Source organism: Juglans regia, chromosome 6 (assembly GCF_001411555.2).
Source record: "Juglans regia cultivar Chandler chromosome 6, Walnut 2.0, whole genome shotgun sequence".
NCBI classification, from domain to species: Eukaryota; Viridiplantae; Streptophyta; class Magnoliopsida; order Fagales; family Juglandaceae; genus Juglans; species Juglans regia.
This window is the reverse complement of record NC_049906.1, coordinates 6,199,894-6,227,291: the sequence shown is the minus strand read 5'-3', so window position 1 is coordinate 6,227,291 and position 27,398 is coordinate 6,199,894. Positions and strand designations below refer to the sequence as shown.

General features: G+C 37.4%; 1 protein-coding gene across 1 annotated transcript; it reads left to right on the top strand.

Moving 5' to 3' along the window:
- The first annotated feature begins 1,675 nt into the window (after window positions 1–1,675).
- On the top strand, window positions 1,676–27,119 carry LOC109001195 (protein FAM91A1). The gene is made up of 12 exons (XM_018978378.2): window positions 1,676–1,859; window positions 2,195–2,347; window positions 6,812–6,929; window positions 13,369–13,465; window positions 16,909–17,015; window positions 17,696–17,818; window positions 17,983–18,136; window positions 18,889–18,949; window positions 19,050–19,429; window positions 20,780–22,385; window positions 24,378–24,738; window positions 26,742–27,119. Exons 2-11 carry the CDS (start codon window positions 2,220–2,222, stop codon window positions 24,622–24,624), a joined length of 3,021 nt encoding a protein of 1,006 aa, XP_018833923.1. The 5' UTR covers window positions 1,676–1,859; window positions 2,195–2,219; the 3' UTR covers window positions 24,625–24,738; window positions 26,742–27,119.
- Window positions 27,120–27,398: the final 279 nt, after the last annotated feature.

The following is a 27,398-nucleotide window of genomic DNA, read 5'->3' as shown; positions in this document are numbered from 1 at the left end:
GGAGATCTTGGTATTGAGTAGGGGTGATTAATGGTCCGGTCGGACCGAACGGACCGACCGGACCGGATCGAGACTTAGACCGGTCCGGTCCGGTCCATATTTTAGAGGACCGAAATCATTCGGTCCTGTCCACGGTTCACAGTTTTTTCGGACCGGACCGGACCGAATGAAAAATAAAATTTTTTTTTATATATATTTTATATATAATAATTGTACAATTAACAATATAAATTTTTAAATATATTATTAATACTTGTTAATATTCTATAAATTAACAATATTTTATATATATATCTTTATTTAACCTATCACTATTAACAATATAAAATTTTAAATATACTATTAACACTTGTTAATATTCTATGAATTAATAAATATATAATATCAATTAGTTAATTATATAGTAATTATATAAATTAATAATATAATTTTTATCTAATTTATTATCATTGACCGTATAAAATATTTTTTTATTGAGTTTGTTACATAATTCACATTAATAAGTCACTTAATTTAATTTAGTATTTTAAATAAATTTTTTTATTAATTATTTAAAAAAAAAAAAAAAGAGGGCGGACCGACTGGACCAGCTATCGGTCCGGTCCGGTCCCTTTGGGTGTTCGGTCCGGAAAACTAATGGACCGAAAATTTTCTGTCCATCGCCGGACCGGACCGGACCGGACCGGCCCGTTTGCAGCCCTAGCATTGAGAAAGAATCCCAACACCCACAATTATTTGTGTTAAAATAATCTCACAATAGAAGAAAATTAAAAATAATGTATATCATACATTTTTAGTTTACTACTCATCATTCCATACATCACACATCATACATCATACTTATTTTTATTTTTTATGTTTTATTCCTCCTAAATTAATTGAATTATTCTACTCATCATTCATACATTACATGTTTGGTAAGGAGAAAAAATTAAAAATTAAAAAATCATGTGTTGTGTGGAGATGATGAGTATAATTTTTCTTTTATGACTCGTTTGGATAGTGAGATGAGATGATATTGTTTTAGATGAGTTGAATAAAATATTGTTAGAATATTATTTTTTAATATTATTATTATTTTAAGATTTGAAAAAGTTGAATTATTTATTAAATTTTGTGTAAGACTTTAAAAAAATTATAATGATGAGATAATATATAATAAAATGAAATGAGATAAAATAATTTTTATATCCAAACAATCCCTTAATAATAAACTATAATTGGAATGATTGCTTTTTCAAAACTTGAAAAAAAGACGAATAGAAAAAAAAAACCAAACTCCAAATTGGTAAGAATGGGCTGAACCCAACCAGACACGAAATGGGCTCGTTCGGCTTTCGCTTTGCAATGTACGCACTGAAAATTAGGTCAGTTTGTTTTTACAGAGAAAATGAAATAAAGTAAAATTAAAAATAAAAATAAAATAAAATATTATTTTTATTTAAAAATTATTTTTTTTTTAAATTTTATTTTATATAAAAATTTAAAAAAATTATAATAATTATATAAAATGAGATATAAAAATAAAGGCCTTTAGTGGAAATTCAACCCCATTCGGGCCATTCCGTTTAACGCAGACGGAATCGAATACGGGTCGACTGGACGGGTCGGAGAACATCTAACGGGTCATACGACCGCAATTATGACAACGAGCCACGCTTCGTCGTGATAGAAGAAGAAGAAGCAGCAGTTGAAAATTCAGCGCTCCCAGTTTGGCAGTTTCATCTCTCTCTCTCTCTCTCTCTCTCTCTCTCTCTCAGATCTCGTACAAAATTCCATAGCCAAAAAGACGCATAGAGGACGGAGAAGTTTTGCCCAGTTTAAGCCCTAGTTTGATCCACCATTGCCATAACGAACAGGTGCCGTACTTCTACTTCTCCGTTCTTTCAGATAGAAAGTGGAACTCATCACTGGCATTGCTAAATATGATTTTTTGATCTGCATGTTTACAATGTCATATGCAGTTTTTGATGCATTGATGTTTGCGATCTAATTTCAATTGTTGATATACATCATCTTTGTTCTTATAGTCCTGATAAGACACCAGTTCAATTCGTATTTCTGAGTTTGAGGCTCGTGACAGTCATTAAGTGTTAATTGTGCGGAATTTAGTTAAATATTTGATTGAGCTCGTGCGGTTGTTTTCAAATGTTCCTATTTGGTGGTCGTTTACCGTGAGGGGTTTTCTTTGCAGGGAGTAGATTACTTGGTTTCATAAAATGCAGCACGTTCCGGCTACAATTGAGGAACAGTTGATACTGAAAGCGATCAAGGAAGAATGCCCGTGGGAGAGTCTTCCTAAACGGCTTCAAGCGACGCTCTCTTCTAAAGAAGAATGGCACAGAAGGTGAGTGTTTTTTTATTTTTGGTTGTCATCTTGTTTGGTTAATAATTGTAATGCCTTACTTATTAACTTTTACGTTGATGGGAGAAGTATGATAGAGGTGAATGAGCATGATAAATGTGAGGAGTGTCAAGTTCCTAATTTCTTGATCGGTAGAGGGTGAAGTTTATATTGATTCTTTATGAGGTGGAATTAGGCTTTATAATGATCTAAAGGAGTTTTAATTGTAAATTGAATAGTCTTTTCAGAGTATAAATCTGGTTGTAACTTGAGTTTTCCTTAGGTTGTTATAAATGGTATTAGAGTTGTGTTAGTAACACCACATGCCATTGGGCTCTTATTGTGACGTAGGTTTATGAGGAATTTGTGATGCATTACAAAGTTCCACTTGGGGTGGAAGAAGTATCATAGAAGTGAATGGAGATGCATTGAATGTCGAGTCACACATTGGTTCCTTACTAGGTGAAAGTAGGCTTTATAATAGCTCTATTAGGAGTTCCAATTGTAGCCTTGTTTCTTTTGAAGTATAAGCCTATAAATGGCTTGACCTTTTCTGTGGACCATTACAAATGGGAGTAATGCCAACTTAATAACACCATGTGACATCGGGAACTTAATTCGATCTGGGGCTTCACAATGTTGTTAAGTCCCACATTGGGTGGGTGAACTCTGATAGAGGCGAATGAGTTTGATAAAAGTGCATTTTGTCAACTCCCACGCTGGGTCCTTAGTAGGTGGAACTGGTTTTATAATGATCCCAAAGAGTTCCAATTGTATATTGAAAATAAAGAATTCCTGTTAGGTTTAGTTACTGAGAGCTTTTGTTGAAATCGAAAGGACATGCTCTAGGTAAATACTGAAGTTTGCAATTGGCAAGATTGGACCTATACATGCTCTACCAGGATATTGAAATTTCTCATCCTTAAATGAAAATGTGTATGTTGAATTATTGGAGGTAATGAGAGGGATAGAATGTTGTGGAAGCCTAAGGGAAGTAAAAAGTTTGCGGTTTGATTGTATTATAAGGTGTTGACTATTCAACGAAGTCCTCCTTTTCCTAGGAAGCGTATTTGGAGGTCTCATGTGCCTTCCAAAGTTTTTTTTTTTTTTTATATGGACAACATCACTTGGGAACATTTTGATGATGGATAATTTGAGGAAGTGTGGCCTTATTGTTATAGACTGGTGTTTTATGTGTAAGAAGCATGGGGAACTTGTGGATCATTTACTATTGCATTGTGAGATGGCTAAGGTTTTGTGGGATGGAGTTTTTAGTAGAATCGGGTTGGCTTGGGTGATGCCTTTGAGAGTGGTGGATCTTCTTGCATGTTGGAATGGGCTATATGGTTGTTCTCAAGTGGCTGTGGTGTGAAAGATGGTTCCTTTGTGTCTTATGTGGTACATTTGGTGGGAAAGGAATGATCGGTGTTTCAAAGATAAGGAGCGCACCTTGGAGGATATTCGGTATCTTTTTGTGTACTCTTTATTGCAATGGTTTTTTTGCTTTAGTGATTAATGGAGCTTTAGCTCATGACTTTTTGTTGTTGCTTTCTACTTCCTAGAATGTAATTAAGGAGATGTTTGGATTCGAAAATGATTTGAGATGACTTGAGATGAGCTGAGATGGATTGTGAATAGTAATGAGATGAGTTGTGAATAGTAGTGAAATTTGTGAGTTAAAGTTACTGAATAGTAATGAATAGTAGTGAGATGAGTTGAGATGAGCTGAGATGACTTGTGAATCCAAACAAGCCCTAAGTGTTTTCTTTTGATAGACGTCTTGAGTACATGGGCTTCACCTATTTTATTCGTTCTAATAAAATTGTCTTTCTTACTTATAAAAAGAAAGAAAAAAATCTATAGGTAATAAGGGTGCTACCCGCACCTCCCGGGGCGGGGGGTGGGGTTCCCCTTGGATTTAGCTCCCCGCCCGAGTGACTGGGGGCGGATTTGGACCCTTGGTCCATCCGCTCCCCATCTGGGGTAAATGGGTCCAGGGCCCATTGGGCCCATAACCTCTCTCTGGATCATTTTGAGCCCAAATTAAAAAAAAAAAAAAACAAGTCTTAAAAAAAAAGAAAAAAAAAAGAAGAAAAATTATATTTTACAATTTACATGTAACATAAAATTAAATAAAGATTGTTTAAAGCATAAAACATAAAAATCTAAGTATACTAAGCTATTATAATAATATAAATTAATCTAAAACTATTACAAATTAATATAAAAATATTACAAAATAATCTAAAAATATTACAAATTATCAAATAATTGAAATAAATAATATTACAATATTAGAAATTGTATCTGGCAATTTGACAAAAAAATGACTTTTACTTTGAGTTTGAGTCATGAGATTGGAATTTGGGAGTGGTGGGCAAGTGAGACCGAGATTATAAAACCTGAAACATTAATAAGAAAACCAATTAAAATTACAAACAATATAATGATATATACATATGTAAAAAAAGTTAAAAACATAAAATTACAAGTACAAATCAAGTGAGACTATCAATGATTGCAAATGAGATCATTGGGAATTTGGAATCAGGGTTCGAACTTGGGCAAGTGACTAAGGCTCGGTTTGGATATACAAAACCATCTCATCTCATCTCACCTCATTTCATCATTACAACTTTCTCAAACTCCCACACAAAATATAATAAACAATTTAATTTTTTCAAATTTTAAAATAAAAATAATATTTTAACAATATTTTATTCAACTTTCAACAAAACATCTTATCCCATCTCATCTAAACTGGGTAACCAAATGAGGCCTAAGCGAGAGTGTGAGACTATAAAACCTGAAAAACAAAATAAGAAAATAAAATCATAAATATGAACATTATATAGATATGTGATAAAGTTACAAAATTAAAATTACAAACCAATATGAGATTGAGATTGAAGATGAGATCATTGGGATGGGATTGGGCATGTGACAATGAGACTATAAAAGCTGAAAAAAATACAAGAAAACCAATTAGAATTACAAACAATAAACATTATATACATACTAAGAATAAATAAGAGAATCATTATACAAACCAATGGTAATGGTGGATCGAACGAAGAAGTCATATCAAATGGGTATAGGGTCAGGGGTAGGCATAGTGGTAGGGGGGTCGGTAGGGTCAAGAGAGCTAGCACTAAGGCTAGTGGTTGGATTTGCCTCACTGTCCATTCCCTTCGACTGACAAAAACCTGACATACATGATGGCATGATGCAAAAATCACAACACAATTTCATAAAATCATACATACAGTCGTGAACAATGAACATCAAGGGGTTTCAATATTGAAAAATTGACCCATCCAAAACCCTAAATCAAATTAGGGGTTTCAAAATTGAAACCCTAATACATAAATTAATCGAATCGACATCCAAAAATCAAACCCCTAAACTAATTTAGGGTTTCAAATTGAAACCCTAGATTTGCAATAATTCTACAAAAATTCACCAAACAATAAACATCATCACAATCACACGAATATCTCCATAGCCCACAACTCACAACCCAATTCTCCAAATCCATTCATGAATCCCATCCTCCATAGTCTAATCCGAGAACTAAAAATTAATGGGTCCTTGGGATATTTAGAAGTTGAAGATGTAGGAGAGAGACACGGACTCGGCGACGAGTGAGAGAGGTTGAGAAAGAGGTTTGTGTGCCGTGTGGGTCGTGAGGCTCATGCGGGGCGGTGGATATGCAGAGTGTGGCCACGCCCGGTCCGTCCCTTGCACCCACAGGGGTGGTTGGATGCAAGCGGATTGCCCTGCCACCCGCATCTAGCGGATGGGGCCACTGCCCCACCTTGGTGGGGGCCCCGCTGCCCTCCCCTAATAGGTAGTTCTCTTTGCAATTTGATTATTCATAGAAGAGGATCTTCATAATCTGTTTGTATAGCCAGAGTGGAATGAATGATTGGTTGTTTGGTATGGTATCATATACAGGAGACTCATACCTATCAAAAATAAATTATATACAAGAGACTCATCTGTTCAATTTGGAACTGATGCTTGCTGGGTATCCCTTATGAACCCGAGTGAATCAGTGTATGAGTGAGGAAGGCTTTGAAGGTGAATGGTTACTTCTACTTTTCCCCCCTAGAAAATTTAAATCTATTCTCAAGTGGAGATATTAATACACTGGCTGCAAAGGCCACAAAAAGTAATATGGTCTTAATTTTATTCAAGGTTTCAGGTGTTTTCCCCTCACTTTAATAACTTATGCATGCATATCTTGGACTGTTTAGTTTTTAGGAGCTCTACTTGTGGAGTGAACTTTATTATTCTGTTACTTTGATAATCTCTGAGCCATTTATGCCCATTTTTTTGACCTGCCTGAATGATTTATTTTTATTTTTGTTTTTATCTTTTATTTTTCTGTGGGGGATAGATGTAGATGTTGAATGAGTTCGTTCATTTTCTTTTAATTTTATCCTTTTCATCCCATGAGTGCAGGATAATTGAACACAGCATAAAGAAAAGACTCCAATGGAACACTTCTTTTGCTCGCAAAGTGTGCAAAGAAAGTGAATATTACGAGGATATGATGCGTTACCTGCGAAAGAATCTAGCGGTGTGTCCAATATGAAAATTTCTTTGAAAGTTTTTTATTGAACTTTTGCTTAAGCAAATGCTATTGTTTTACGAGGAAAATATATATATATATATATATATATATATATATAGTGTTGGAAGATAGGAAGCACACATTTTTTTTTTTTTGATAATTGTAAGTATATTAATAAAAGAATAGGCAAAAGCCATGTTCAGTACAAAGAATGTCCTAGCTAAGTAGGAGCATTGGAAATAAGAAAAGCATGGAAATCTTGGCCATTAAAGTTAACGGAATTAGCCCAAGTACATAGAGTTCTAAACAAGAAAGCCTTTAGTTCCTCTATTGATCTTTCTTTGTCTTCAAAAGTCCGTTCGTTATGCTCCTGCCATAGACACCACATGACACAAATAGGCACCATCTTCCATATAGCCTTGATCTGTTTGTTACCTCTTAAATCTGTCCAACTAGCCAACATCTCCACCACGGACTCGGGCATAACCCATCCCAAGCCTAATCTTCTGAATACTTCATTCCATATCCCTCTAGCTATATCACAAGGTAGTAGAAGATGATCCACCGATTCACCCTCGTTCTTGCACATGCAGCACCAATCAACGATGATCACCCCTCGTCTTCTCAAATTATCTGTTGTGAGTATCTTACCCAAAGAAGCAGTCCACACAAAAAACGCTGCTTTGAGGGGCGCCTTGTGTCTCCAAATCCTTTTCCAAGGGAATTGGGTTGGGTGTTCTTGTGATAAAGATTTATAATACGAGCGAACCGAGAATAAGCCTTTCCCCGTGTGTAACCACCACAACCTATCAGCTTGATGATTGCTGCGTTTGAGAGAATATAAGAGGCTGAAAAAGGCTGCAAAATTATCAACTTCCCAATCATGTGCCGCCCGGCTAAAATTAATGTTCCATTGAATTTGTTCCCCCGCTATTACCATAACTTCCGCCACGGATACATCATTATCACTTGCCACCCTAAAAAGAATAGGAAATAGATCCTTTAAAACCCCATTACCACTCTAATTATCATACCAAAATTTGATCCTAGTCCCATTTCCAAGACAAAATCTTATGTGCCTGGAAAAAACCCCCCATCCTCTTCTTATATGTTTCCACAAACTCACACTATATGTCCCACTCACTTCATTAGTACACCATCCCCCCCATAATTCTCCATATTTACTCTCGATCACCAGTTTCCATAAAGCCTCAGGTTCTTTATGGTATCTCCACAACCATTTCCCAAGTAATGCCCGATTAAAGATTCTCAAATTTCTAATGCCCAACCCGCTAGAAGAGATAGGTCTACAAACATTTTCCCACCTGACTAGGTGAAATTTAAATTCTTCCCCCATTCCTCCCCATAGGAAATCTCGATGTAGTTTCTCAATGCGAACTGCCACACTTGCTGGGATAGGAAACAAGGATAGAAAATATGTCGGTAAGTTAGATAACGTACTCTTTATCAAGGTAATCCTACCGCCTTTTGACAAATACATTCTCTTCCATCCTGCTAATCGACGCTCTACTTTCTCAATCACTATATCCCATATAGGAATCGCTCGTGAGACAGACCTCAATGGAAGACCAAGGTATGTCATAGGGAGTGAAGCAGTCTTACACCCCAGAGTATTAGCCAACTGTCTTATCCGTTGCACACCTCCAATAGGCACCATCTCTGATTTATCCAAGTTCACTTTCAACCCTGAAGCTGCCTCAAAACAAAGGAGAAGGGCCTTTAAGACACGAATCTGATTGTTGTCTGCCTCGCAAAAAATAAGAGTATTATCTGCAAACAATAAGTGTGAAATATTAATTAATCCTCCCCCCGGGGATCCTATTGAATACCCATTCAGACACCCATTTGCAACCAGAGCTGAAATCATTCTGCTCAAAGCCTCCATTACAATGACAAATAGTAATGGTGACAACGGATCTCCTTGTCTAAGGCCTCGTGTACTATTAAAAAAACCCGTTGGACTTCCATTTATCATCACTGAAAATTTTGTTGTAGATATACACCAACGGATCCATGATCTCTATCTTTTTCCAAATCCACATCTCCTTAGAAGGTCTAGTAAAAATTTCTAATTTACATGATCATATGCTTTTTCCATGTCTAGTTTGCATAAGACCCCATTACTACCATCTTTCAGTCTGCTGTCCAAACATTCATTTGCGATAAGGACAGCATCTAGGATTTGTCTATCCTTGACAAAAGCATTTTGAGGCTTTGAGATTATCTTTCCCACTACCTCACTAAGGCGTTTTGCAAGTACCTTAGAAATGATCTTGTAAACCCCATTTATTAGGCTAATGGGTCGGAACTCCCTGATTTCTTCAGCGCCAACTCTCTTTGGAATCAAAACAAGAAATGTGGCATTTAGGCTTTTCTCGAAATGTCCAGCTTCATGAAACTCCTGGAACACCAACATGAGGTCATCTTTTAGTATTTCCCAGCAAGTTTGAAAAAAACCCATAGAAAACCCGTCAGGACCCGGAGCCTTGTCTTTGGCCATCTTCCTCACCACTTCGAAAACCTCACCCTCCTCAAACGGCCTCTCCAAGTGAATACCATCCCTAGGCCCAATAGAGTCGAAAGCTAATCCATCAAGCTTCGGTCGCCAAACCTCCTGTTCAGTAAGTAGTTGTTCAAAGAACCCAACTACATGATCATTAATTCTCTGTTCATCCTTGCACTCTGCCCCATCTATCTTCAACATCTCAATATTATTAGATCTTCTATGAGAATTGGCCACCCTATAAAAAAACTTAGTACATCTATCTCCTTCCTTCAACCATAGTGCTCTCGACTTTTGCCGCCACGATATCTCTTCTAGTAGAATGATCCTCTCAAGATCTGCAACCAATTCTAATTTTTTAATCATTTCGTCATGTGATAAAGACCTGGACTCTTGTATCCTATCCATTTCAGCGATCTCCCTTGTCTTGGTTTTCTTTTGTTCCCCAATGTCTCCAAAAGACTGCCTATTCCATAATTTTAAATCTTGTTTTAAAGCTTTCAATTTCCCCGCCAGTATAAAACTTGGAGTGCCCTGAAAATGATAAGATGACCACCACTGTTTGACCCTATCAACAAAACCTTCTGTTTCCAGCCACATATTTTCAAACTTAAAATACATACGTCTTCTTTGAATCCCACCAGAATCCAACATAATTGGCCAATGATCTGAACATAATCTAGGCATTCTTTTTTGCCAAACCTCAGGGAAATGACTTTCCCACTCAGGGGAAATTAAGAATCTATCTATTCGAGACCACGTCTGATTATTAGCCCACGTATCTAAGCCTCCCGCCATAGGTAGATCCACAAGATTCAACTCAAAAATACATTCCGAAAAATCAGTCATAGCTGGCCGTAGTCTTCTATTACCAAAGCTCTCACTAGGGAATCTTGTTACGTTAAAATCTCCGCCAATACACCATGGAAGATCCCACCAACTGTATACTCCAGCTAATTCATCCCACAAAAGTCTACGATCCATGTCTGAATTTGGACCATAAACCCCTGCAAATGCCCACAAAAATTCATCCGAGACGCTCATAAACGAGCATGCTACCGTAAAAGCCCCAATAAACTCCTCCTTTTTCTCCACTACCCTTTGATCCCACATCACCAAAACACCTCCTGAGGCCCCATTAGCTGCCAAGTATACCCACTCCACATGTGTGCAGCTCCATACACTTCTTACAATACTTGTGGTGATAGCTTTCAACTTCGTCTCCTGTAAACAAACAATGTCCGCCTTCCATTCTCTCAACAAGTTTCTCACTTGAAGTCTCTTACTCAACGCATTTAGACCACGGACATTCCATGAAACTATTTTTGGTTTCATTTGGGAAGGGCCAGCCCCTTTCCTTTAGTCCTTTCCCTACTAGAACTACCTTCAGAGTTCATTGACCATGTCAACCTCCTAAGCTCGCGCTGTTTTTTGGATCCTATTTTCTTTTGTTGTTGATGGCCTGCTTCAATGGCCGTGAGAAGTGCCATGAATTGCTCCTCATACCCTTCACATTTCAATCCCACAATTTCCTGAATATCTTTTACTGTTTTAAAAACCCAATCTGAAGCATTCGACTGATCTGGGAAGAGACAACTCAACGGGGAAATGATTTTGAATTTGAAATTCCTGTAGTTCCTCCAGACCTACTTCATCCATAGAGTTATTTGACACCTGAATAAGCCTCTGGGAATTTTCCTCATCCGAAAGGAATAAATCTTCACTTGCCGAATCTCCCATTTCACTGTCCCTCCTTAATACGTCTTCATTGTATGGCTTAAAAGTGCACGTCGGACCTTCATCACCCCCCCCACTCCCCATCGGCACGTTCTGTGCCCCTTCACCACCTCCCCCACTCCCCATCGGAACGTTCTGTGCACTCGGAGGAGGAAGAAATACGCTCGGTGGTGGTGGAAGAACCACTTCTCGGTTTGTTTCTATCGCCGACGTGTGCATCTCACCTTCCTGATGGATCAGTATCTTCGTTGGCGACTTCTGAGTTCGTCGCGACGATGATTCCGGCAAGTCCTCCGCCTGTTTATGGCGCTGCAACATCGATGACGGCTGCTTTTTTCCCTTCGCAGAAGCTGCCCTAGGCCTCCAGAGGTTTCGGGTCTTGAAGATGGGCCTCCATCTTCCGCGCGGGTCTCGGGCCTGTCTTGGCCCATATGGGCCCATATGAAATGACCCTCCCGTTGTCTGCCCCTTCCCCTTATCATCCCTTAAACGCCCCGTTTCAACAAGACCCATTCCATCCCCAACAACACGCAACACCTTTTCTACTTCCTTCTGCAAGTTCCTCAACTGCCACTGCACGTCCCTCACCATGCAGTGTACCTCCCTCATGTCTCTCTCATAATCTCCTTCCCGAAAGTAGCCCTGGTGACCTCGAGACCCTTCTCCTCCGCCAGCCCCTTTCCTTGGCTCAACGAATGTCTCTGTCGGTGTTAAAGCTTTATACGATTTAACTTGAGTCTCCTTCCCCCACTGCCTCCTCTGAATATCATCACCATACCCAGCGGACTTTCTACCCAGCAGAGTGGCCTTCCTTAGCACCTCCCTCAATCTTCTCCATCCCCTTCCTCCCTCTTCTTCAGGAATCAAAATGAGACTACGGCGACCCCCTTCAGCATACACCGCAATCTCCAAGAATCTGCCACGTTTATTGGAACATCTCTGCGCTATGAAACTCCGGTACCCCTCCCTTGTTGATGAATAATAATCCTTTTTAACACCCATCTCACTCTCCTCCATAACTCTCTCAAGCCACTGTGCAGTGCTCAAGCCCATCAACACCTCCTGTTTAAACCTCCTACCTCTCTCAGTGATACGTATGAGACCTCCTTCTCTCATGATGGAGAAGATTTTTGCTTCAATGACAAGTTCCCAAAAACTTCCCATACTTTTCTCCAGATGATAGGCCTTTTTCCAGATGATACCAATCTAAATTCTACACTAGACTACATGCTAATCACCACTGGGCTACATGTTAATCACCACAAGAAACTACCAACACAGCAGCAATACACAAGAAAACCAAGAAAAGAAAAGAGTGTACGGAGAGAAAATTTTTTAGGAAGCACACATTTTGAAAGGCTGAAGCATCTGTGTCTTATAAAAATCAAACATAGATATGGTTTGGACATATCCAAATCCATGTCTGATGAGTGTAGATTAATTAAAAATGAAATCTTAAAGTCAAATACTTTGAAACACGGCAAGATACTTTCGCTATACGACTGGGACACAACTCAGATATGGCTAGGACATGGCTGGGGTTGAAATATTTATTCCCTAATATAGAAGGCCGGGGGGGAGAGGGGGGTTTCTAAATGCTATTTTAAAATCTTTGAATAAAATGTTAGAAATAGGATATTAAACATTTGAAAGACGGAATGATATCCTATACGAAAAGATAGACTTGATGATATTTGTGGATAGTGTGTTTTGTGGATATTTATGAATGGTAGGGGAGAGGGGGGTTTCTAAATGCTATTTTAAAATCTTTGAATAAAATGTTAGAAATAGGATATTAAACATTTGAAAGACGGAATGATATCCTATACGAAAAGATAGACTTGATGATATTTGTGGATAGTGTGTTTTGTGGATATTTATGAATGGTAAACATGGATGACAGTTATTTTATAGTTCAATATGTCCCTTCCTCTGTGGCTATTTACTATTGCTTGAATATTAGCTTGTTAATTATCTACCATTTGTTGAATGAACATGTTCCAATCGTGTCATACCTTAATTTTACAAGAGTTTCTGTATTGCGCATCTGTAGGGTATAGTATCTTTGTCTTGTTTATCTCTTGAAAACATGGGTATTTCAGATGGTCTTATTGTCATCTTCAGGATTTATGCAGTTTACATGTTGAATGTATTATAAAAAACATCTGATTTTCTTACTTGCAGCTCTATCCCTATCACCTTGCGGAGTATGTTTGTCGTGTAATGAGGATATCACCCTTCAGATATTACTGTGACATGTTATTTGAGGTTATGAAAAATGGTAATCTTTTAACAAATCTGATATGAATTTTCTTAAATTTGCAGCTATTGTTTTGTTTATACCGTTAGTTGCTTACAAGTAGATGCTTTCTCATATCATGTCACGTGCATAATCTTTTCGGCCTCACTTGTTACAACATCTTGTATACCGACAAATGCTTTAATGTTGGGCGTATTTGGGGGTGGGTGTGATGAGGAGAGGAATATTTCCTGCTTGACATTCTTTTAATCTGTAGTTATGTGCCTTCTTAGGATGACTCTATGTTTGATCGAGTCCAGTTGTTTTTATTGCCTTTTTACTTCACCCTTGATCTGTCCCTATACCATTAATCTTCACATTTCATGATTGGAACCAAAATTTTCCTTTTTTTTTGTTGAAAAAATAAATGTGCAACACAAGTACATGGGGTGTGTGTGCAAGTGAAAGGACCTAATTAGGGGGAAGGAAAACTAAAGACATAAAATCTAGATACGTAAAAAGGCCAGATCTATTATGACCCATCATCCAAGCCTAAAAAGTTTTTAGCACTACTGACTTACATTTTTAGCTCTTCTGCTGCTTTCTCACCATCCTTAAAGTTCTGACTTCAAGCATTGTGTTCTTTCCAAGTGCCATATTTAGATAAGACAACCATCCGCCAAACTTCCATGGTTCATTGACCTACATTCTGACTTCTCTTTTTTATTTGTTTTTATTTTTTTATAAGTAAGAGGTAAATTTTATTGATATGAATGAAATAGGCAAAGCCAGTGTACACAGAAAGTATACAAGAGAATACCTAAATACATTCTAGGATCTAGAAATTAAAACCAGAAAATCGTGAACATTGTTTCCATTAAGCACAATAGCTGAAAACCAAAGTAATAAAGTGTGTAAAAAAAAGTTCTGAAGCTCTGCTGTTGTACGTTCCCTATCTTCAAAGCACCATGCATTCCTTTCCAACTAAGTACACCACATAATGCACAACAGAATCATCTTCCATGCCGCCGCCACTTGGGGACAGCCTTGCGTCCCTTTCCAACAAGCGAGTAAGTCCACTACCCTCAATGGCATTACCCAAGCTACACCAACTCTTCTAAATATCTCATCCAATAGTACTCTTGTCACCTCACAATGCAATAATAAGTGATCCACTGATTTGTCATGCTTTTTGCACAAATAGCACCAATCCATCACAATGAGCCCTCTCTTCCTCAAATTGTCCGTGGTCAAAATATGCCCCAGAGAAGCAGTCTATATGAAAAAAGCTACTTTGGAAGGCACGCGAGACCTCCAAAGACTCTTCCACGGGAAAGGAAAATTACCTTGTGGTGCCAATAATTTTTAATACGACCTCACTATAAAGTTCTTGCTACCATTGGGCCTCCACTGCATCCTGTCCCCTTGTGCCATTATACCTCCGATGGAGTATATCAAGCTGAAGAATTTTGAAACAGTATTCAATTCCCAATCATGAATATCCCTATTAAAGAGGACATTTCACTGGTGAGAACCATGAGAAAATGCAATCAGATCCGCCATCCCTGCTAACTGCAATGCGATAGAGAGCTGGAAAAACCCTATCAAGAGTGCTATCACCATACCAAACATCATGCCAAAACCTGATTCTGGAACCCTTGCCAGCCACAAAACTGATTTGAGTTTCAAAACTCTGCCAGCCCCTCCTAATAAATTTCTATAAGCCCACGCCATACCCCCCTCACTTCACTGGAACAATAACTTCCTTCCAAAGCGCATCCCCTTCCAAGTGATACCTCCACAACCATTCCCCAATAGAGCTTTATTGAATGTCCTCAAATTGCGCACCCCCAAGCCTCCATTCGAGATAGGAGAGCAAACTTTATTTCAATTAACAAGATGAAATTTTGTTTCTTCCCCCACTCCACCCCACAAAAAAGTCCTAATAGCTGCTAATCCTATTAGCCACTTCTGCAGGCAAAGGAAATAGAGATAAAAAATAGGTGGGAAGGTTAGATAAAGTAGTCATAATTAATGTGAGTCTACCCCATTTCGATAAATACATCCGTTTCCAGCCAACTAACATTTTCTCAACTTTTTCTATAAACCCATCCCAAAAAACTCTAGCCTTAAATGTCGCCCCCAACGGAAGACCCAAATATTTCATAGGCAAAGAAGACACTTTACAACCTAGGAGACTCGCCAACCAGACCCATCTTTGACTTCTCTAACAAGCCAACTATCCTTGGGGCCATCACTCACTCAACACCAAAAAGTTGGAAGACTGAGGCCTATACTGTTCTAGCCACTTTGCAATGCAGGAAAAGGTGATCCATTGTTTCTCTGCTCTTCTTGCACACATAACTCCAATCCATCACTAAGATTCCTCTCCACTCATTCATAGTTAGAATCTTTTTTAAGGCAGGTGCCCACACAACAATTCTACCTAGATGGAGCTTTGTTCCACTAAACTTCTTTTTTTTTGGATGGAACCCACGGGATCTTATCTTCATTCCCATCCTAAAAGAGTATAAAAGGTTAACGAATGAAGAAAACAACTCCACTTCTTAGTTTTGTGCTAATTGAATAAAAGTGCTATTTCATTTTCTAGTGTTGTTTGATAGCTGCCAAGAATCCACTGTTGAGGCTTCCTAACTGTGAGAAATTATGAATTGTTCTAGGATTGATTGCTACACCACATGTCATGCCAAAATATGATCTTAGCCCTATTACCTACCTGCAATCTGGTAAAGCTAGTGAAGATCCCCCACCCGTTATGTTTTTCCACACTCTAACTCCGTAAGATTCACTTACTTCATTAGAGCACTACCTTCCCCACATATTGCCATACTTCACTTTCGCTACAGAATGCCATAAAGCCTCTCTTTCCATGGCAAAGCTCCATAGCCATTGCCCCATCAGAGTGTGGTTGAACACCATAAATTTTTTTAACTCCAAACCCTCACGAGTAAACTAGAGTACAAATTCTGCTCTGCAAGAAATCCCTCGGAAGCTTCTCAATGCTATTCGCCTCATCTGCTGGTTTAAGGAATGGTGACAAATAATAAGTGGACAAATTAGATAAGGTGCTTTTAATCAAAGTTAGCCTACCTCCTTTTGACCTGTAGAGTCACTTCCACCCAGCCAATCAATATTTCATCTTCTCAACGATATCATCCCAAATTGTTTTGGCCTTAAATGCCACTCCCAAAGGAAATTTCAAGTATTTCATTGGTAAACTTGCCACTCTACCCAAAGAATGTCATTCCAAGCTTTTCTTTGTAAAACTAACTTGCCTTCATCTCTTCATTATTTTGTTGGCTATTCTAGGTTGCATACTTATCATGGTTAAGTGTGTGAATGTAGGATTGTGTGGATTTATGCATCATTTGCCTCATATGTGCTCATGCTTGTTTCCCCATTTCTTGCTTAGCAGTTTTAAAAAAGTTTGATGGTCATTCTCAAGCATTTCATAACCTTTGCAGAACAACCTTATGACAGCATCCCCAACTTCAGTGCCGCGGATGCTTTGCGGCTTACGGGCATAGGAAGAAATGAGTTCATTGATATCATGAATAAGTGCAGATCTAAGGTGGTGGACTGGTTTCCTTCGTATGTTTACAGATATTATGCATGCAGGCATCATTAATTTGTATAGTAAGGCTTCACTAACATGCAAATTTTCTACTAACGTTGTATAGATGTTCTTGGGACTTGACTTGCACTATAGGGTTTTAATGGAGAAATTAAAGGTACTTAAATACTTTTTTTTTTATAAGTAAGAAGAAATATATTAAGACATGAAAAAAGGTCAGGCCTGAGTACACAGGGAGTATAAAGGTACTTAAATACTAGAAGGAGCCTCCTTATAGCTATTGTGAACATCATTGCTTTTTGAGGGGAATAGCAACAATAGGCAATACTTAGCTTCGACTATATATTTCATATTTGCTTCCTCTATCGCGGGAATCTCTTGGCATCTCCTTCCAATTTCATTCTTCATAATTCTCCCATCTGTAAATTGATCGAATTCTTATCTTGTATATGTGAATCATTTATTTATTTGTGCATGATCAGTGCTATCTGATATGAGTTACTTCTAGTAATGAAAGCTTTATATTATGTGGTTAACTTTAGTGAGCTTCTTATTGTCTAACTATTCAGTGTCATGGATTTTGCTGTATAAACTGATACTGCTGTAATAATTCCTTTGCTTGCAGATGAATGGTACATATTACTTAACTAATTGTTTCCTTTTTTGGAGCTGTACAGAAAATTATGTGGAAGCTGAATAAGTCAATTGCAAAAGAACTGCTACCTACACAACCTGTAGATTTTGCAATTGAACCATGGTGGGGAGTTTGTCTTGTGAACTTTACTCTAGAAGAATTTAAGGTGAGTTTCTTAATAATCCTTTCTTCTTTTTCACTGCTTTGACTTCTGAGGATTTCTATCTAAATCAAAACGTTTGATTTCATGGGGAGTAAGTCACACAAATCTCTACTTATGTGCTTTATGTCAAGCTGTTGGTAAAATATCAATTTCCCTGCTTTTTATAGAAACTCTCAGAAGAAGAAACGGCAACAATTGATAAAGTCTGTAAGGAGGAGGGAAATTCATATATTTTGTTCGATCCTGATGTTGTAAAGGGTCTCTACAGACGGGGTTTGATCTACTTTGATGTCCCGGTTTATTCTGACGATCGTTTTAAGGGTAAGTTCTATCCTTTTATTGTTGATCTAATTGTTGAAGGAATTGATTTCTTTAACGGTTTTTATGGAAGTTCCATATGATAAGCAATTACCTGAAACATACACCAATGTCCAAAATCAGTGGCATATATTTTTTTATTTTTTCTTCTCATTCTTTCATTCTTTCATCCTTTTGTCTATGTTGTAATAAAAGGATGCATGTTGTCATTTATGGACATGCTATCCTTTCCCTTGGGAAGATCAAATTAAAAAAAAATTAGTTATTCATAAATTATGAAATTATGTGTTGTCTTTTGTCGGTGAAGTTCTTTTTCATTGAAGTAATGCTTAATTTCCGTGAGGAGCATATTTGTGTGGTCTTATATTGAAGCTGGCTGTAAGTCTTTTGGGAAAAATTGTGTATTTTGACATTCATCTTTTTTAACCAATCAAAATCTACACCTGGAACTGCCATATAGAGGGTGCATTTGCTTTGACTCACGGAAATTTTTCTTCTTTTACTACTATTGCTACCACTGTCAAATACTGTAAAATATATCTAGATAGCAATACTCTTTTGTACTTTGGCTGTAAGCTGAGACAGTGTGGAAAGGGAGTAGAAGTTTCTTCCTCTTAAAAATCTGTAAAATCTGTGTTAAATGGAGTGCTGAAGTTATAAGGGATGTTTTATGGGTTCATCATCTTTTTTTGAACTCGAAAGCCGAACCCGGGGTTTGGTTTGAGTTCACATTGTTAATGTTCATGGCTTTTCAGTTTCCAGGCTTGAAGGGTTTGTTTCCAACAGGGAGCAGTCATATGAAGATCCTATTGAGGAGTAAGGCCATTATTTTAATCTGTAGATAGCTTCATTGTCGTTTGGCAGTTTTCTGCTATCAGTTGAATTAAGATACTAACACTTCTAGTATATTGTTCAGGTTACTGTATGCAGTTTTTGTTGTTTCAAGTGAGAATGCAACTGTAGCTGAATTGGCAGCAACATTGCAGGCAGACCTTTTGCAGCTGCAGGCTGCTGCATCTTTTGCATGTCGATTGGGATGGGCAGTAAAATTTATTGATCCAGGATCTATTCTTCAAGATACAGGCATATCTGGTTCTCCTAGAACCAGTCTTAGTGATGAAGATGCTTCTCATGCTAGTCTAGGCTCAGCAAGCATATTCATTGATGGTGATGCTGCTCAACAAGGAGATGTGTTGGGGACAGAAAACCATGGGACGAGTTCTGCCCATGTTCATGTTGCTTTTGTTGTTGATGCTAATATAACATCCTATCTTATGATGGGGTCTGTTTCACCAGGTTTGTTCACTCTTCTTCTTGTCATAACATGTTTCTTCATATCAATTTCGAGCCCATTTGTCTTATAATCCTGAGTGTGCCCTTTATGGTGTTTTTACCATGAATGTTGCATGCTATCTGTGTTAAAACAAAAATAAGGTTGACACTCTAACCCTGTTGTCAGAACGAGAACCCCCAGTAGCAATGATCTAGGAGGGACTAGATATGGCATGGGTATTTTACCATCTTCAGTAGGTGCAGAAGGTCATGCTGAAGCAAGCTTGAATACTTCTGATCTGTTCCATAGTGCAACTTTAATGTCTTTCATCAATGACACCATCCCAAGTGGACCTAGTCTATACCTGTCCTTATTCATCTTTATGGGAGGCAAGGGCAAACTCGCATGTCAGGAGGTTGAAGCATAGCCATTCTCTGACTCTCGTTTTTTTTTTTTTTTTTTTGCCTTTTGATGTTGGATTGTACTTGTGTGAAGAGGGAACCATCCTTCTCCGGAACTCAACTATGATCCTGCTAAACCCTAGAGACAACTTTCCCAGACTTAACTACTTGATAGTGCAACAAAAAGACCCTTACCAGTTGTTAAGAGGTGAAAATTGCAGCAAGAGTGGAGGTGAAACTCTAGTGTGATACCAGTTCAGTCACAAGATGTTAAAAACAGGATATAATGGATTATTAAATTAAAATCTTCTATAATAGAAATGAGTATCTATTCCACCCAGTCTAAATCTCATGACAACAAGATTTTGGCTGACTTGTTTCCCGGGTAGAGTGAAAAAACTATACAGGTTGATTTAGGGCTCGTTTGGGGAGTGAGATGAGATGAGAATTTTGTGAATAGTAGTAAGATAGTTTGTGAATAGTAGTGAGATAGTTTGAGTTGAGTATTTTTTGGGTTTTGGGAAAGGAGAGAGAAAAAGTTGAATAAAAAATATTATAAAGTTAAAATATTGTTAGAATATAGTTTTATAATATTATTTTTGTTTGGAGATTTGAAAAAGTTGAATTGTTTTTTATTTTTTGTTTGAAAGTTTGGAAAAATTGTAATGATTAGTTTGAAAAAGTTGTAATGATTAGTTTAAAAATTTTATATTTGAATTATGTTTGGGAAGGAGATGAGATGAGATGAACATTTTAGGATGAGATCTATTTCCAAACAAGCCCCGCTCGATTAGTATATAGGCTTAGCACTCTCAGTAATTCAATTTCCATTGGAAGACATCACTATAAAGAGTAGCAGTTAACAGAGAGAAACAGGTTGACGTATCTCATGGAGATTTTATTTGACATGTAGAATTTAAACAAATTCTATAACCTTAATAAGATGTCTTACTTTTTAATTGCTTTGTTCAGGGTTAAAGTCTCATGCTGTAACACTATATGAAGCTGGGAAGTTGGGTCATGCTAGTATCGCGGATCTCTGCAAAGATCTGGGTACACTAGAGGGAACCAAATTTGAGGGAGAATTGCAGGAATTTGCAAATCATGCATTTAGCCTGCGTTGTGTTTTGGAATGTCTGCAATCTGGTGGAGTTGCTACTGATGTCAAAACAGAAGAAGTTTGTGATAAGATGGATATGGTAGCGTCAGCCAATGATGAGGCCACTTTGATAGCTAATATCACTTTGACAGACATAGCAGGAAACTCTGGTACAAATGAACCTGAGCAGGAAGAAGATGATTTGGCTAGGTTGGGGATGCCCCATGTTTTGAGTGAACCTGCTACTGGAAGTACTGGTGATGAAATGTTTTCTGCTACTTTATCAGAAGACACCAATTGCTCAAGCGAGGTACCTAAATCAGATCCAACTTTCCAGAATGATGAGAAAATGATTCTGGTCGAAGGGCCAGATGCTGGAAGAGATCCATTGAGAAGGAGAAAGAAATATCGTGTGGATATTCTTCGCTGTGAAAGCTTGGCTTCTCTTGCTCCAGCAACTTTAGACCGGTTGTTTCATCGTGACTATGACATTGTTGTGTCCATGGTTCCTCTTCCTCCTTCATCAATTCTTCCTGGACCTACAGGTCCCATACATTTTGGTGCTCCCTCGTATTCATCTATGACACCATGGATGAAACTAGTACTATATTTAACTGTGGCAAGTGGGCCTCTATCAGTTGTCCTCATGAAAGGACAATGTCTACGCTTGCTTCCTGCGCCATTGGCTGGTTGTGAGAAAGCCCTTATATGGTCTTGGGATGGTTCTACAATTGGAGGGCTGGGAGGGAAATTTGAAGGAAATTTAGTCAAGGGAAGTATACTTTTACATTGTTTAAATTCACTTCTTAAATACTCGGCTGTGCTAGTGCAGCCCCTCGGTAGGTATGATCTTGATAAATCTGGAAGAATCATAACTATGGACGTTCCGTTGCCCCTAAAGAATGCCGATGGTTCAATTGCTCATATAGGGAAGGAATTGGGACTGTGCGAAGAAGAAAGTTTGAAACTCAACTCTCTGTTAACTGATTTGGCAAACAAGATAGATTTATGGACAGTTGGTTACATTCGCCTCTTAAAAATCTTTAATGAAGGAAATTCAAAACACTTTTCTCCTGATTGTGGAAAGTATGAATGGGTTCCTTTGAGTGTGGAATTTGGGATGCCACTTTTTAGTCCCAAATTGTGTAACAGTATATGTAAAAGGGTGGTATCATCACAATTACTTCAATCAGACTCACTTAGTGAGCATCATGATGCAATGCAAAGTTTGCGAAAAAAGTTACGGGATGTTTGTGTGGAGTACCAAGCAACAGGTCCTGCTGCAAAACTTCTTTACCAGAAAGAACAAACAAAGGACTCATCTCGGCAACTCATGAACTATGCTAGTGGAAGATGGAATCCACTTGTTGACCCTTCTTCTCCCATTTCAGGAGCCTTGAGTGAGCATCACAGACTAAAACTTGCTAATCGGCATCGTTGCCGAACTGAAGTTTTGAGCTTTGATGGCAGCATTCTTAGGTATGTATAAATCAGTTCATCACAATTTTTACATGCAGCTTGTTTGCCTCTTATGATATGTTGTATTTCATTAGTCTCCGTGCTGGGATTTTCTCTTAATTTCTTACCAATGATACTTCTTTAAGCTGAGGCAGATTGTTTTTTGGAAAACATTTGTATGGGAAAGTTTATTCTTACTTGTATTTGCTAATGATTTTGAAATATTAACTAGGAAACAGGATATTTAAGGTGTATCTTGTGGTGCCTGGAGCTGGTGATACTGAGTGGAGTTATGGCAGTTAGGGCTGTAAATAAACAAGACAATTCAACAAGCTGCTTGAGATTGACTAGGTCAAACTTGAGTTTGGTTCGATTCGTTTATTAAATGAGCTGTTTGCAAACATAAAATTATGATCGGTTATAAATAATACAACTCGTATAAAACTCAGCTTGACTCGTATAAGCTCATATAAATTAGAATTACTTCATATTTATTATTTTTTACAGTATTATCTTTATTTTTATAATGGGAATATCTTAATTATATAAAGAGAGAAGAAATGATGTCCCTAATACTATTCATGTTGCTCGAATCCTTATGAATATAATAATTGATACGCGTATATATAATTTTTTTTTTATAAGTAAATACGCGTATATATTAATTATTTAAAGATATTAACAAAAGGTTAAAGTTTGTTTGTCAAAATTTGTAGATAAAGTTATAAGATCCAATATTAATAATCTGTTTTGTCAAAATGAAGGAGCTCGTAAACTCACTCGAATAATAAATAAGTTGTGCATGAACTTAAAATATAACTCGGTGATATGCCTGCGTTTGACTTAATAGACACATAATGCTTGATCTGTTTGATTGAAGATCAATATTTAGAGAGTTGGGTATTTATTTATGCGAAAATGTGATTTTTATTGGGATAAAGTTTCCATTTTTTTAAAAAAATATATTTTAGTTTAAATATAATCTTCTGTGGTTAAAATCTGAGAAAGAGTTCTTTCGGGAAAATATGTGTCAGATCAAGAAGTATCAACTAGTTTGCGGTTAGAGCATTAGCATTGGTTTATGCATATGCATATGCAAAATTACCTCTTTTGCATATCCACTTTGCCATTCAAGCAAAATTCCCACATTGGCTTATGCATATTTGAAACAAAATAATAATAAAATATTATTATTTTATTATTATTACTTTTTTGCTAAAATCTATTTTTTTATATATATTTTACAATTAACATCCACTACATACATTTGACATTAATAATACAAATATAATAATAAAAAATATAATTTTTTAATAATAATATATTAAAAATATAATAAAATGAAAAAAAAAAATATAATATATTATAATAATAAAATGAATGTGCAAGTGAATGTTTTTTTTTGTTGTTGAAGGAGTGAGAAAATGAAAGGATTGTGTGAGAGAGAGTGGGAGGAGAGAGAATTAATTATTAAAATATAATATGTAGGGTGAATAGTTGTTATCTAAATTTAGATAACAACTGTTCATAGGTAGCCAAATTTATAGATATGCATAAGCCAATGTGGATGATTTTAGGGTCATATTATCCAAATATGACTTTAGATATGGATATGCATAGACCAATGCCAATGCTCTTAGGAGCCTGATCAAGCTTGGTGGTTACTACTGTGGATTTGTTGTTTATTTTGCATGGTTTTCCAGCTTGACACGGTGTTGGTTAGGAATGATAAATGGAGGTCAATAATTGAATCTGAAAATAACTTGTGAACTGTCCATAATGTCGCATAAGGTCGTCTCAAGCTGCAAAACAACTTTCTGGGGAAGCATTCTGAGTCTAAATTTGGTGAGGAAGAACAAAATCATTTGTATGAACACACTTTCTAGACAGGGTCATGAAGCATCTTTTTTTTTTTAATCTTTTAATAGAAAAGGGAGTGATTTGTTGGTTCTCTTTGCTGCTGTTCTGATTTGGTTGTGAATCACCTGGATTTATTGGAAAATTACTTTGCAGATCATATGCACTAAGTCCTGTCTATGAGGCTGCTACAAGGCCCATAGAAGAAGGTCCCCCTGTGAGTTCAGTAAAGGTTGAAACAGATGAAGCTGATAGCAGAGACGTAATCCTTCCCGGTGTTAATCTTCTTTTTGACGGTTCTGAGTTGCACCCTTTCGATATAGGTGCCTGTCTGCAGGCACGTCAACCAGTCTCCCTAATAGCAGAGGCTTCAGTGGCCTCTGCATCTGCTGCAATTAAATAGGGATTTAAACCAAATCTTGCTCTGGTTGCTTGGAAGAATTTGTTCCAATGCTAAGCAATTTCCAATTAGCTTGTCCTACATGGTCATAATGTGCAAGCTTCCACGAAGGTCAAGGTAAAGATCAAGACTACTTTAGCTATGTTATCTACAGATTCAATATCACTCCTTCGCTAATATGTATCATTAGTTCTTTTTAAGTGCTGATCCTCCATAAATTGTGACATAGCTGCCAGCCTGCTACACAAGTTACCACTTCAACGGCCACACATCTGCTAATTTTTCAATTGATTGTGACATAGGACAGATAATAGCCAACCTGTCAACATGTTTTTGTAGTGCATGGGAAAATTGTGGGGTTTCATTTGAAGAGGAAGAGGTTTGTGTTCAGAAGGAAGGATTTAATAGCCAAAAGGAAAACTTTAGGCCTTGTTTGGATTTAAAAACACTCTCAACTCAACTCATCTAATCAAACAATTTATTATACCAACATTCCTTCAAGAAGTTGGCTTTTGCTCCTCAATATTAAAGTTCTCTGGGACATTTGCTAGTTCTATGGGGAAAATCCTATTTTCACCTACAAACTACCACCCCATTTTCATTTCTTACATCCTTCAACACAAAGTTTCAATTTGCATTCTAATTACCTACGTTAATGCAGACCGGAACGGAGGAAAGAGTCATCCCCGGCCCACGAGGATGATTCAGGCGTCGATACAATGCTCTTGTCGTTTATTCGTGAAATAAATAATAGACAAAGCGTATAAATTAGAAATACAGAGGGATGCAGGGATTTATGTGGTTTGGGTAAATGCTTACGTCCATTGGTCGTTTGGGGGCGAAATCCACTATAATAGACGATTTTACAATCTCTCATGGCCTTACGTATCTCTCAGTACAATGGATAAATTTAGGATTTCGGGAAGTTGAAGATGATGTTTCCCTTAGGAGAAGATCATTTGGAGTCATTGTGCGTGGTGGAAGCCGTACGTAGAGAAGTCGTAGAGAGCCTATCTAGATTTGTAGAGATCTCCTTTTATAGAGATCTATTTCATTCTTTGTAGTGATTGAATTCTACTTGTCTTGTGAAGATCTTTCCTTTTAGGAGTTTGAGTCAACTTGCCGTATCTCTTCTTGGCCTTATCTTTGGGCCAGATTCTTAGCTGTTGATTTTATCCCCAACAACCTATATTTTTCATTTACACTAGGTTAAGATCTAACCATTAAGATGAACGAAAATTGGTCACGTAATACAATTTTAATGAAAGGTGCAAAGTCAAATCCATTGGTAGTTTATTAACGATGCATATTGAAACTTATGTTGTTTAGAGTACAAAGTGAAAACTGGGTGACATTTTATACTTGGAAAGTGTAGTTACCCCTTCTCATGGTCTCACGTATCTCTCAATATAATGGAGAAATTTAAGATTTCGGAGGAGGTTGAAGATGATGCCTCCCTTAGGAGAGGTCATTTGGAGTCACTGTGTGTGGCGGAGGCCGTGCGTAGAGAAGTTGTAGAGAGCCTGTTTAGATTTGTAGAGATTTCCTCATTTTATAGAGGTCTATTTCCTTCTTTGGAGTGATTGAGTCTTACTTGCCTTGTGAAGCTCTTTCCTTTTAGGAGTCCGAGTCAACTTGCCTTATCTCTTCTTGGCCGTATCTTTGAGCCAGATTCTTAGCTGTTGATTTTATCCCCAACGACCTATATTTTTCATTTACACTCGGGTAAGATCTAACCAATAAGATGAATGAAAATTGGTCACGTAACACAATTTTACTGGAAGTTGCAAAGTCAAATCAATTGGTAGTTTAATAACGATGCGTATTGAAACTTCTGTTGTTTAGAGTACAAAGTGAAAACTGGGTGATATTTTATACTTGGAAAGTGTAATTACCCCTTCTCATGTGATTGAAAATTGTGTTGCACATCATAATGATCTTTATACATTTTGGAAAATACTTGTACTTCGTAAGTTCCGTGAGATCATGGAGGTTTATATGTCAGGTCGTTCAACTTTTTTTATGGTGCCCACTAGACTTTGTTGTACTTTTGTGTTCTAGAGAATGCTGAACGGAACAGTTTGGTTATTTTTTCCTAATTAGATTATGCATTAATGCAGGTGGTGTTGTATATACAACACTTCGTCAAATTGCGGCTCACCAAGTTGTTACTTATGGTAACTAGGGGATATGTTTGGTTTGTCAATAAATATTTCCAACATCAGACATTATACCGTTGTATTTCTGATGAGCTCTCCACGGAAAAATCTTAACATCATTGGCTTATGGTAATGAATGGGATTGCGACGCATTCATTTTTAGCCCAATGTTCAATAATGAAAACTCTCTACCTCAAGTTGCATATATAGCTTCTTGTTTGATGTTTTGGTGCTGATTCTTTGATTCATAGTTGTAAAGGAAAACTTTCTTCATGATGTGGTGAAAGCTATCAACATCTTGAAATCTGATCTTTGGGGAAAGCATATATGGTTCTTTAATCGTGGTGTTTGTTTTTGCTTTCAGTTTTGGTCGAGGGAACTGTTATCAATCTAGGTTAGGTCTCTCTGATTTCAGCTTGGGAATTTTTTGAAGAATGCATAGTAGTACTATTGTGGTTTTTGTTTTTGCTTTCTTTTTCGGTTGAGGGAACTGCTTATAAAAAGCAGAAAGGTATACGAACACGCACACCCGCACACACAAAGTGAACTTGCAAAAGATATACTTTTTATTTACATGAAGTCTCGTTGGGACCAGGCTCTTGAATCCACCCTTTCGAA

What these genes read in the sequence shown, in the direction of transcription:
- LOC109001195 (XM_018978378.2), top strand. Translation starts at nt 2,220, where the DNA reads ATGCAGCACGTTCCGGCTACAATTGAGGAACAGTTGATACTGAAAGCG. An exon ending in TTACTCTAGAAGAATTTAAG is followed by an intron (nt 17,819 to 17,982) that starts GTGAGTTTCTTA and finishes TGCTTTTTATAG; the next exon opens with AAACTCTCAGAAGAAGAAAC. An exon ending in TTTGATGGCAGCATTCTTAG is followed by an intron (nt 22,386 to 24,377) that starts GTATGTATAAAT and finishes ATTACTTTGCAG; the next exon opens with ATCATATGCACTAAGTCCTG.